We start from the raw sequence: 13,772 nt of genomic DNA, 5'->3' as shown, positions 1-13,772 counted from the left end.
TAGTATAGGCTTTATGCCTGTCTTGTTAATTCTATGTTCTTATTAAAAGGATATTTACTAAATTTAAGCTAGTAGAATTAGAGCTACACTTATAATGTTAGTTCCTTAGTTTAGGTTCTTATGTTTTATCCTCTAGCTCTACCTTATTAGTAACAGTTGTCTCTTAGTCTACTCTAGTTATAGCCTTATTTATATCCTTATTTATAACCTTATTAATATCCCTAGTTATAGTTTTAGATAAGTCGATGTTTAGAGAAGGATTTATATATATAAAAAGAGTAGTTAGAACAGGTAACGCTCTTAGCGTTAAGAGAGGATTAGTAACAGGATTGTTAACAAGATTATTAGTAGTATCTACTAATAGATTAATAGTAGTTTTAGTAATAGTATTAGTTGTTATTAAAAGAGTTGTTATTATTATTATTTAGACAGGATTTGTTAAATATATTAGTTCTATAGCTAGTAGGTTAGGTAACGTTTCTTTCTTAATAAGATTAAAGAGATCGTCTTCTTCTTTAATTTACTAGTTATATTTACTAATTACTAGTATTTTAATAGCTTTAATTACTTTTTTAGTAGCGTCTTGTTTATCTTAAGGCTAATACCTTTAGGATTTATTAAATATAACATCTCTAGCTAATATTACCTTATTTCTAGCTAGAATCTAGACCTTAAATATATTAGTAGAGTTATATTCTACTAGGTATCTAACAAAAGCTCTTAGTTCTAGCTTATCTAGGCGTACTATGTTTTTAATTAAGGCGTAGGCTTTATAGCTAAAGGCGTAGAGGTAAGAGAGGTTTAGTTTAGAGTAGTAAAAACACTTATATAGTGTTTTCTAGCCTAAAGAGGTAATAAGAGATCTGTTTACTAGGTATCTAGCTGTTTTTATTAGTTTAGGCTATAGCTTTAATAGTAAGTTAGATCTTATTTTTAGTACTCTTACTCTACTAAGAAGTACTCTCCTAAATCTTTTAATTAGCCTATTTTAGGCTACTATACGTAGTACTAATTATTTAATAATAAAGCCTTTTACCTCTATCTAATTATTAAAATCCCTTTTAAGAGACGTTTCTTTATTAAGCTTAATCTAGTAGACTTTAGCGTTAAAGTGTCTTTTAATTAAGAAAACAAAGTGTTATATAGTAGCTAGAGAGCCTTGTTTAGTTATAAAGATATATATAAAGCTTATTCTAGTAAGATTATTAAGAAAGTAAAAGATATATACTTCTTTAAAGTCTATTAAGTACATTTAAATAAGATCTAGGTAGATTCTAGTAAACGGTTTGTCTATATACTTAATAAGAGCTCTAGATATAATCTGTTTAGCGTTTACTAGATAACAAACCTTATATAGTAGGATTAGGTACTAATCCTTAGGTACTAACTTAACTCTTTTAGTACTAGTAGCTAGGCGTTAGATTACCTCTATATATAAGTACCTTATCTGTTTATACTAGAGTTTAACTAACGCTTTTAATAGTGCTCTTAGTAGGTATAAGTTAGCCGGAAAGGCCGCTAAAACAGCTATTAATTTAATAGTTAATATAACTGTTACTACTAGTTATAGCTTATATTTAATTAGTTTAGGTATAAAAACAGATATAAAAACAGATATAAAGACAATAGGTATAAGGATAACAATAGTAAAAACAGTTAAACTAGAAGTACTTTTAATATAAGAAGGTTCTTAAATAGTTAAAAAGGTAGATCTAGTAGTAGTACTATTATATTCTAATACTTATTAGTTAAACCTAACTAAGGTATAACAAAAGGTATTGTTTTAATAAGTAAGACAGTTTCCTTTTGTATTCTAGTAGACTCCTTTCTTAATTATCTTATATAAGGATACTATACTAGTATAAAAAGAGAGGACTAGGGCTACACTCTTAAGATCTATACTAAACTAGCCTTTTAGGCCTTATAGTTAGATCTTAATATCTCTAAAAGCCTTAATTTAGATATAGTCTTTACTAGTAATAAGTACGCTCCTTAGTAATACAGGCTAGATATTATAGAACCTTACTAGCTTATTATAAACATAAACTATTACTCTTAAGTCTAAGATAAAGCTATCTTTAAAGAGATAAGTAGGCTTAAAGGAGAGTAATTAGACTAAGTAGGCTACTAGAATTACTAGAGTTAATACTAAAATAAAGTAGCTAAAGTTAGCTTAAAAAGCTTTAGACATAAATATAAAGAAGTCTATAGTAAAAGCCTTAGAGACTTCTTTTTTCTTATCCTTTATAATTCCTTTATAGCTATTACTTTACTTCTTACCTTTACTACCTTCTTTCTACTTCTTAATTAACTTAATAGTAGCTTTAAGTTTACTATTAGCGTTTAATTAGTTATTAATCTTTTTTTAGACATCTTTTCTTAGTTTTTACTAATTAAGACGTTAGGTTAGTATTAAGTAATAGTAGTTATAGTAGTTATAGTAGCTACTATAGACATACTTTAGCTTGTTATTATTGTTATTATTACTACTACTACCTCTTCTACTAAGTATAGCGTCTATAGTTAAGAAGGCGCTATAGTGTCTAGATCTAGACACTCTAATATCTCTTTAGCTCTTAAGGTTAAGTTTAAACTTATCTAACACTTTTTTAAACGTTATTACTTTCTTTCTAAGTAACTTATAGTGTACTATCTTAATAAAGTATAGATTAACTTCTTTTAAGCCGTTAATAAAGGCCTTAATTAGTCTATTACTAGATACCTCTAGTATCTTATTAACTAAACAAGCTAGGTAAGTAGACTTAAAGTGTTCTACCTAAGCTATAACTAACTATCCTCTTCTTAGTAAGATACTAGCGTTAGTTAGATCTTATAAAAAGAGATCTTATTTAACTTTATTAAAAGGTATAACCTTTTACTAAAGATCTATTAAGATCTTATATACTATGTCCTTAGTATTAATATATTTAACGTATTTTCTCTTTACTAATCTAGTAATTAAAGAGCGTATATCTCTAACTAATTAAGCTAGGCGCTTATACTTTCTTTAGTGTTTAGAGTAATACCTTTAGTAAATATAATATTATTCTTTCTTATTGTTTATTAGTATAGTAAAACTATATAATTTAATAAAGTAAAAAAAAAAAAACTTTATAATAGTTACCTACGCTCTTAACTACCCTAAAAACTTAAAAACAAACGACAGAATCAAAATTAGTACCCTTAGATACTCTCTAGAGTACTAGTAGACTATAGGCAAGCCTATAGTAACAGATAGTAAGTATACTAGACTTAAACAAAGCTAGTACTACCTACTTATAAAAAGGAGCTAATACTCTTATTCCTTAATAAAAAGCTATAGTAAAGAGCTAGTAAGTAGTAAGAGTAGTATAGACAATAAAACAAAGTTAATCTTACGACAAATTAAGGCTTACGTAATACTAGGTAAGAAAGATAAAGCGTCGCGCCTTCTTTACGACCTTATTATAATAACAACAGTAGTAGTAAAGCTAAAAGTAGTAAACATAAAGACCTTTTTACGTACCTTTAAGACCCTTTTTAATAACGACCTAGTAACGATTAAGTAATTAAGAATAATGTTAAAAGAGGCCTTTTAGAGGCTAATAGTAGTAGCGGCCCTTTAGGCTACATATACGTTAGTAGTAGGCTAGTACCTAATAAGAGTATAAGTAATACTAGAGAGATAGATTAAGGAGCTAAGGATTAGAGTAGATAGACAGATAAAGGACCTAGTACGTTATAGCGCTATTAAAGTAGTAACGGCGGCTAATATAGTAATTAGAGGCGCTAAGGTAGTAGTAACTTACTAGCTTTTAAGTAGTAATACTATCCTTACCTTTAAAGAGGCTATACTAAAGACTATAATCTAAGATTAAGGCTAGGTATAAAGAGTGTTTAGGCCTATAGCCTAGCTTTATAAGAGTAAGTTTATAGTAATTATAAAGAGCCTACTAGTAGACTAGGTTATATAAGTAGAATTAAGAGCGTTACTAGTAGAGATCTAAGCTTATATACTACATGTTATAAAGGTTAAAGTTAAGCCTGTTAAGGCCTTTATAGTAAAGTTTATAATAATAGTACTATACCTTTAGAGCGCTAACGTAGTAATACACTTATATAAACAAGGGCTAATCTAGTAAGCCTAGATCTTTAACTATAAGCTATATTTAGCTAACCTACAAATCTAAAGATACTTTTAGTACTACTAGTTTAGCTACATTAAGAGGTTCTATAAGAACTAGGCCTAGTATAGCTACTACGTAAGAGTAGTATACCCTTAAGGTAAAGAAGAGTACTCTTAACTTAATAGTAGAAAGAGATACGTTAACTATAGTAGACTATATATAGCGTAAGACTATTAGTATCCTAAGGCCCTTAAGGTAAAAGAGTAGGTATATACTATATATTAGTAAAGACCTAAACAGTTTAAGGTATTAAAGAGTAGCTTTACTAGCTAAGTACTTAGCGTTATACTAGCGTTCTTATAAGATAGTAATAATAGCTACTAGGTTATAGTACCTAAGAGACTATAGACAGGCAATAATAAGAAGCCTATAGTAAGGACTCTAGTAAGGTATAAGCGCCCTTTTATTAGGGCGCTAGACATAGTAACAGTTAGAAGCTACGACATTATAAAGATGTTAAGCTAAGGAACTAACTAAGGGTCTAGTAACCTCTTTATAATATAAGACTTATAGATCTTAGACTCTTAGTAATAAAATTAATAATATTATTATTATTGTTCTTACTACTTATGCCTACTATATACAGAACCTTTATACTATATAAATTACGTAGTAAAACTATACTAAAGCCAGGTAAAAACCTACGTACTACTACTTACGTTTACACTATTATAGCGCTACTAGGGCGCTAAGTCTTTATTACTACCTTACTAGAACTTAACCTTCTAGCCTAGTAATACTAAACATACTAATAGGACGCTAGTAAGGCGCTAGTAAGGCGCCGGCTACTAGCTAGGGCTACTCTCTCTCTTATAACTCCTTTACTAGGTAGCGCTTAGCTAAACAGAACTATAAGAATTAGCTAGTAGATAGTAGCTAACAGATTAGTATATAAGTACTCTTACCTTTCTCTATTACTACTATAAAGTTATAGAACGTCTATAGTACTCTTAGGTAAAGTACTTACTATAAGGCCTGTTACTATTAATCTAGCTACTAGTAGTTAAGGACTAGGTAAGCTACTGTCTCTAGGGCCTTACTATAAGGGCACTAGAGGGTCGCTACCTCTAGTACTCTATACTTAAAAAAGAAAGCCTAGAGTCTAACTTTACTAGTATAGATTTGTATTAAAAGAGAGCTCTTATACTTATAAAAGAGTAGGTACTTCTTAAGGGCATTTACTAAAAGGACAGGTAGCGCGGCTAGGGCGGCGCCTTAGTAGTATACTAGTAAGCTATTGTATTAAGACTATTGTACCTTCTAGTTCCTTTATAAGGTCTCTTCTAAGAAGGAGTCCTTATACTAGTCCTTTACTTATATAGCTTAGCCTGTCTTATACTTAAGTAACGTATAAGGTAGCGCTATAGTAGCGCTATAGTAACGTCTCTAGCGTTATTAAAGACAGGCTACTACCTTATTATAGATAGACTATATAAGTTTACCCTTACCTATACATTTAAGACGTTATTTAAAGTCTACTACCTACTTGTTAAGGTAGAGGTTAAGTAAGGGCGTAGCTATTTTAGACTTAAGGAACTAGATAGACGTCGCCTAGTATACCTTTATAACGACGTAAAGGTACTATAACTACTTTATAGTAAGGTCCTTTACGATCTCTTTAGCTCGCTACCTAAAGGGGTAGTACTAGACTCTTACACTATATACTATAGTACTCTAGATTACCTTTATATAGATCTCTCTTATATATAGTAGGCTATATCCTTATATAGACGTAGTAAGCCTTATAAGCGCGAACTACTAGGTAGCAAACTTTTGTTTAATAGCGTTAAGGTAGCCCTTTTATCTAAGCTTCTAGTCTAACTAAACTCTTAGAAAGCGCGCCTCTTAGACTAAGGGTATAACCTAGCTATTAAGGTAGATAAGTGTCGTTAGTATAGTATAAGTATAAGTAAGGTAAAAGAGCTTACTCTTTTTTAGGGCAAACTCTATCCTTCTTATACGCGACTACTAGCTACATGTTTACTACGCCCCTTTAAGGTACTAGCGTATCTCTATCGTGTCTTTACTAAAAGCTAAGAGGTTAAGGTCGTTAGTAAACCCTACTATAATAAGGCTTATATAACCTTATAGTAGTATATATAAGCTAGTAGTATAAAAGAAAAAGAGGATAAGAAAGAAGGGCAAACTCTATAGTACCCTTATAGTGACTTTATAAGGCGGCGCCGCCTCTTTATTAAAGAAGAGACTAGCTGTCTAATTAGTAAGGAAGCTATATACCTACTATACAGCCTATATAAGGAACCTTAGGTACTAGAGAGTATAGAGAAGGCGTATATAGTTTACTATATTAAAGGCGCCTTTAATATTAAGTTAAAGGAAGGACGCTATAGCCTTATAGCTCTATACTATATACGTAGTATTAACTACTATTTTGACTATAAGGTCTATTAAGTACTATAGCCGGTTTTTTATCTATGTCTCTAGAAGGAGCCCTTACGACTTTATAGCTTTAGTAAAGTACTAGCTAATTACTAACTTAATTACTTTACTTATTACGTTTAAGAGTAATATTAGCCTATAAGCCTTAGTGGTTTGTTACTACTTAAGGGTCTTTCTAGGCTTACGTAGTACTACTACTTTTACTACTTTAAACTACGTAAGAAAGTACTCTAGCTAGAGGCTTATAGTTACTATTACTATAAAGAGCTTAGCTAAGGGGCGCTTGTATACCTTAAGGAAGCTAGTAGGTAGTAGGTTAAGGCCTAGCGCCTTTTAGGTACTTGTCTTTTAGAGAACGTTAGTAATATCTACCTTTATTATAGTGTCGTTAATAGTAAACTATTAGTACTACTTGTTCTAGAGGTCTAGAATAACGTTACTAAGATTAGCTATTAATTCCGGAAAGAACTGTCGGCCTAATACTATTACTTTATTATAGTAGCTTATAGCCGGTACCTCTTTATTAGCGCCCTAAAAAAGTAAGAGTAAGGCCGGTTCTAAGGGCATATAGCTATAAAGCCTAGCCTACTTCTTAAGACTCTATAGTTTCTGTTAGTCCTTTAAGGTAGTAGTAAAGGCGCTATACTAGCTCTTAGTTTTTACGTCTTATATTATATAGAGTTAATAGGTACTAGCCTACTAGAGGTCGCGCTAGTAGAGCTTAGTTAGGGTAGTAGTGTATTAATAGTATACTACCTGTACTTACTAGACAGCCTTAAAGACCTTACTATTCTACTAGGGCTTAGCGTACCTTTAGTTAACCTTCTTTCTTAAGGTAGATATGTCTATAATACGTATAAGCTAAGAGGTAAGCGAGTTAACTACCTTGTCGACCTTATAAGGTATGTCTAGTAGCTCTAAGGAGAGGTAGAGCCTCCTAGCCTTAATCGTTACTAGTTCTTAGTCTATTAGGGTCTAGCTCTATCCTAGTACCTTTACGGCTCTCTCTTAGTAATCCCTTACTTAGGTAATAACCTTAATTAGCTAGGTATAGTAGTTAGATCCCTTATACCCTAGGTTACCTTAATAAGTACACTAGAGTATTATTATAACTTATACGTAGTTAATCGTTAAGTCTTGTTTGTTATGTTACTACTATGTTAGCTCTCCTTAAGGTGTATATAGTAAGAGCTACTACTTATAGGCTAGACAGAAAAGGGTCTCTAATTTAGGGGTAGTCTTACTAGCTCTGTCTTAGAGTAGGTAGTAAAGGTTTATGTTACTTATAATAATCTATAGCCTCTTTAGGTCTTCTTTAGTAAGCCGCTAGAGAGGGCTAGCCTAGCCTAAGGAGTTAGGAATTAGCGAGTATATTAACTAGATAGTAACTCCTTATAGAGTAACGTAACACTAGTTAACGCCTGTCTCTACTACTTAGGTAAGAGGTAAGTACTACTTATAGATATAGATAGCTACTCTACCTTTACCCTTATAGACCTACTAGTACTTTACCTATACTAGGTAGTAGACTATCTTTATCTAAGTGTTATACTATAGCTCTTAAATTACTATAACGTCGACTTTATAAGTATTGTAAAGTACTATTAAGGTAAGGCTATTCTTTCTTATAGTGTTCTAGTATACTATTATTAATTTTATTACTAAGAGTCTAAGATCTATAATTCTTATGTTATAAAAGGGTCGCTAGACCCTTAGTTAGCCCTCTAGCTTAACATCTTTATAATGTTATAGCTCTAGACTATTATAGTGTCTAGTACCTTAATAAAGAGGTACCCTTGCCTTACTAGAGTCTTTACTATAGGCTTCTTACTATTACCTGTCTATAGTCTCTTATATACTATAATCTAGTAGCTATTGTCGCTATCTTATAAGGGCGCTAGCGTAATACTAGGTACCTGGCTAGTAAAGCTACTCTTAGATACCTTAAACTATCTAGGCCTTTATTAATATATAGTATATACCTACTCCTTTACTTTAAAGGCCTTAGGACACTAATAGTCTTATACTACGTATAGTCTACTATAGTTAACGTATCTCTTTCTACTATTAAGTTAAGGGCACTCCTCTTTACCCTAAGGGTATACTACTCTTACGTAGTAGCTATACTAGGCCTAGTTCTTATAGAACCGCCTAATATAGCTAAACTAGTAGTACTAAAAGTATCTTTAGATTTGTAGGTCGGCTAAATATAGCTTATAGTTAAAGATCTAGGCTTACTAGATTAACCCTTGTTTGTATAGGCGTGTTACTACGTTAGCGCTCTAAAGGTATAGTACTACTATTATAAACTTTACTATAAGGGCCTTAATAGGTTTAACTTTAACCTTTATAATATATAGTACGTAGGTTTAGATCTTTACTAGTAATACTCTTAGCTTTACTTATATAATCTATTCTACTAGTAGGCCCTTTACGATTATAGTAAACTTACTCTTATAGAGCTAAGCTATAGGCCTAAACGCCCTTTATACCTAGCCCTAATCTTAGATTACGTTCTTTAGTATAGCCTCTTTAAACGTAAGGATAGTATCGCTACTAGGTAGCTAGTAGGTCGCTACTACCTTAGCGTTCCTTATTACTATATTAGCTACTATTACTACTTTAATAGCGCTATAACGTACTAGGTCCTCTGTCTGTCTGTCTACCTTAATCCTTAGCTCTTTAATCTGCCTCTCTAGTATAACCTAGACTCTTGTTAGGTACTAGCTTACTACTAACGTGTAAGTAGCCTAAAGGGCTACTATTATTACTAGCCTTTAAAAGGCCTCTTCTAATATTATTCTTAGTTATCTAATCGTTACTAGGTTATTATTAAAAGGGGACCTAGAGGTGTATAAGAGGGTTGTTGTGTTTATAGCTCTTGTCTCTACTACTATTGTTATTATAGTAATAAGGTCGCGTAAGAGACGTAACGCCTTCTCCTTCTTACCTAGTATTATACAAGCTTTAATCCTTTATATAATTTTCTTTGTCTTATTATTCTTATTACTTTTACTACTCTCTAGCTCCTTACTATAGCTCTTAGTTAGGGTATAAGAGTACTAGCTCTTACCTGTAAGTAAGTAGTGTTAGCTCTGTTTAAGTCTAGTACACTTACTATCTGTTACTATAAGCTTACTTATAGTCTACTAGTACTCTAAGAAGTATCTAAAGGTACTAATTTTGATTCTATTGTTTATTTTCGAGTTTTTAGGGTAGTAGAGGGCGTAGACGACTGTTCCTTACTTTTTTCCTATAATTAAGTATACTTAATAGTACTTAGATACTTATAGCTTTATAAGGTAAACCCTAAGATTAATTTTATTACTAAGATATAAGAGTATTACTAGAGATATAAAGGTATAAAGATTATAAAACCTAAGGAATTTATATAAGTCTTAGAAAAAGAAGAAGATATACTACTATTTAAGGCGTTCTTTAAGAAAGGTTATAGTAGCCTTCTTATAGTAGCTATACTTAGCGATAGTACATTAATAGTACTATATATATTAGCTAAGTATAAGGATTTTATACGTATATTTAGTAATAAAAAGGTAAGGAGGCTTTTAGATAAAAACAAGGCTTAGTACGTAATTAAGCTAGAACTTAGTACTAAGCTACTATAAAGACTACTTTACCTACTAGTAAAAAAAAATAAAAGTATTATAAGAATACTTAAAAGATAAGTTAAAAAAGGACTAGATTAAAAGGTCTTATAGTCTAGTAAGTATACTTATTATGTTTATACTAAAGAAGAATAAGGGCTTATACCTTTACGTTAACTACTAGATACTAAATAAGATTACTATTAAGAATTAGACGTCTTTATTACTAATTAGTAAGACGTTAGATTAGCTTAAGAGAGCTATAATCTTTATAAAGCTTAACCTAAAAGATACTTACTACTATATTTATATTTAGCTTAATAATAAGTAAAAGATAGTGTTTTATATATAATATAGCTATTTTAAGTATTACGTTATACCTTTTAGATTATGTAACGTACTAGCTACGTTCTAGTAGTATATTAATAAGGCACTAGTAGGCCTAGTAGACGTTACTTACGTAATCTACCTAGATAATATCCTAATCTTTTTAGAAAAAGTAAAAGACTATATAACGTATATATACTAAGTACTTAAATAGTTATAATAGTATAACTGTTAGAGATTAGTATTACAGGTAATATAGTAGAGAATTATAGTTAAGTAGCTAGTAAGTCGTAATATACTTTTATTTAAATCTAAACTAATTCTTACCTTTCTTTTTTACTCTTTACTTCTTAAGATATATATATACTACTTAAGAACTCTAAGTAGCCTTAGTGTACTTATAAGTATATAAGGCCTACGTATTCCTAATCTTACCTCTTTAAGTCCCTAACATTACCTTTCTTTCTTATAGCTTTGTCTTAGAGTTGTATAAGCTATACTAGATATAACGCCTTTTTAGAGTTATATAAAACTTATACTAGATATAGCTAAGCTCTCTTTTTATAGTACGTACCTAGGATATATAAAGGCTGTACTAGGTAAGCCTTATACCTCTTCTTATAGCTCTTACCTTATATATAAACTATTCTTACCTTAAAACCTTAAAATAATATAGTATAAATATAAGAAAGAATATCTCTTTTCTTTATCTACTCTTTATTTTTATCTATACTTATAGTAGTATACTTATTACGCCGGATTTGCGCTAGCGCGTTCTTAATAAGCTATATAATAAAGGCTTTAGCCGCTTCTTATCTATAGTACCTTATCTATATAAGAATTTGTTTAATATAAAGAATTGTTTATAAAGCCTTACTAAATGTTTATTATTATTATTATTATTATTGTTCTTACTACCTATGCCTACTATATATAGAACCTTTATACTATATAAATAAATTACATAGTAAAACCGTACTAAAGCTAGGTAAAAACCTACGTACTACTACTTACGTTTATACTATTATAGCGCTACTAAGACACTAGGTCTTTATTACTACCTTACTAGAACTTAACCTTTTAGCCTAGTAATACTAAACATACTAATAAGATACTAGTAAGGCGCTAGTAAGGCGCCGGCTACTAGCTAGGGCTACTCTCTCTCTTATAACTCCTTTACTAAGTAGCGCTTAGCTAGCTAGAACTATAAGAATTAGCTAGTAAATAGTAGCTAATAGATTAGTATATAAGCGCTCTTACTTTTTTTTATTACTATTATAAAGTTATAGAACGTCTATAGCGCTCTTAGGTAGAGCGCTTACTATAAGGCCTACTACTATTAATCTAGCTACTAGTAGTTAAGGACTAGGTATACTACTGTCTCTAAGGCCTTACTATAAGGGTACTAGAGGGTTACTACCTCTAGTACTCTATACTTAAACAAGAAAGCCTAGAGTCTAACTTTACTAGTATAGATCTATATTAATAAAGAGCTCTTATACTTATAAAAGAGTAGGTACTTCTTAAAGGTATCTACTAAGAGGACAGATAGTATAGCTAGGATAGCGCCCTAGTAGTATACTAGTAAGCTATTATATTAAGACTATTATACCTTCTAGTTCCTTTATAAGGTCTTCTCTAAAAGAGAGTCCTTATACTAGTCCTTTACTTATATAGCTTAGCCTGTCTTATACTTAAGTAATATATAAAGTAGTACTATAGTAGCGCTATAGTAGCGTCTCTAGTATTATTAAAGACAGGTCGCTACCTTATTATAGATAGACTATATAAGTTCGCTTTTACTTATACGTTTTAGACGTTATTTAAAGTCTACTACTTACTTATTAAGGTAAAGGTTAAGTAGAGACATAGCTATTTTAGACTTAAGGAACTAAATAAGAGTTACTTAGTACGCCTTTACAATAACGTAAAGGTACTATAACTACTTTATAGTAAGGTTTTTTATAATTCTCTTAGCTTACTACTTAAAAGGGTAGTACTAGACCCTTATACTATATACTATAATACTCTAGATTACCTTTATATAAATCTCTCTTACGTATAGTAGGCTATATCCTTACGTAGACATAGTAAGCCTTATAAGTATAAACTACTAAGTAGTAAACTTTTGTTTAATAGCGTTAAAGTAGCCCTTTTATCTAAGCTTTTAATTTATCTAAACTCTTAGAAAGTACGCCTTTTAGACTAAAGGTATAACCTAGCTATTAAGGTAGACAAGTGTCGTTAGTATAGTATAAGTATAAGTAAGGTAAAGAAGCTTACTCTTTTTAAGGGCAAACTCTATCTTTCTTATATACGACTATTAGCTATATATCTACTACGCCCTTTTAAAGTACTAGCGTATCTCTATTATGTCTTTACTAAAAGCTAAGAGGTTAAGGTCGTTAGTAAACCCTACTATAATAAGGCCTATATAACCTTATAGTAGTGTATATAAGCTAGTAGTATAAAAGAGAAAGAGGATAAAAGAGAAGAGCAAGCCTTATAGTACCTTTATAGTAACCTCTTAAGGCGACGCCGCCTTCTTATTAAAGAAGAGGCTAGCTATCTAATTAGCGAGAAAGCTATAAACCTACTATACAGCCTATATAAAGAACCCTAAGTATTAGAGAGTATAGAGAAGGCGTGTATAGTTTACTATATTAAAGGCGCCTTTAATGTCTAGTTAAAGAAGGGACGTTACTAAATGTTTATATTGTATTATTAGTAAGTATCTTATAATACACTACTAAAAAAGAATATATAAAGAAGTAAACTTTTCTTTTTTTACCTTTCTTTTCCTTTCTTTTTAAATTAAGTAGCCTTACCTCTTATGCTTTTTTAGTACTACTCTTCTCTAAGCCTTTTCTCTTAAGCTATTACCTTATGCCTTACGCCTTTTCTTATTCTCTCTTTAATCCCTCTTTTACCTTATATAATACTACCTTACTATAGCTAACCTTACCTGTCCTTATACTTATAGAGTATACTTTTATACCTCTCTTACGTGTACTACGTCTACTATATAAAAATATAAGCGGCTAAGCCTAGGCTTACTTATATTACTTAAGTAGGTTAGACTAAGTATAACTAATATACTACTAAGCGTAAAGCTTATTATAAGATCTTATAAGAGTTTATAGCTAAGCTTAATAAGTTACTTCTCTTATCTAATCGTACTAAAGCCGCTATTATAGCTAATCTTGTCTTTACTTACTTTACGACCCTTAAGGTAAAGCTAGGGCCTTACTAGTACTCTTTTACCTAGTAAATT

At 30.8% G+C, this 13,772-nt stretch overlaps 1 protein-coding gene across 1 annotated transcript; it reads right to left on the bottom strand.

Annotated features, from left to right (window-relative positions):
* Positions 1 to 664: 664 nt before the first annotated feature.
* On the bottom strand, positions 665 to 838 carry M430DRAFT_95945 (hypothetical protein; the record flags this gene model as incomplete). The annotated part of the gene is made up of 1 exon (XM_024869916.1): positions 665 to 838. A coding segment is annotated over one exon (174 nt), but the record flags the coding sequence as incomplete, so codon positions are not given.
* Positions 839 to 13,772: the final 12,934 nt, after the last annotated feature.

Source organism: Amorphotheca resinae (assembly GCF_003019875.1).
Source record: "Amorphotheca resinae ATCC 22711 unplaced genomic scaffold M430scaffold_2, whole genome shotgun sequence".
NCBI lineage: Eukaryota > Fungi > Ascomycota > Leotiomycetes > Helotiales > Amorphothecaceae > Amorphotheca > Amorphotheca resinae.
Note: the sequence above shows the minus strand (reverse complement) of the source record. Positions and strands in the feature narration are given on the sequence as shown.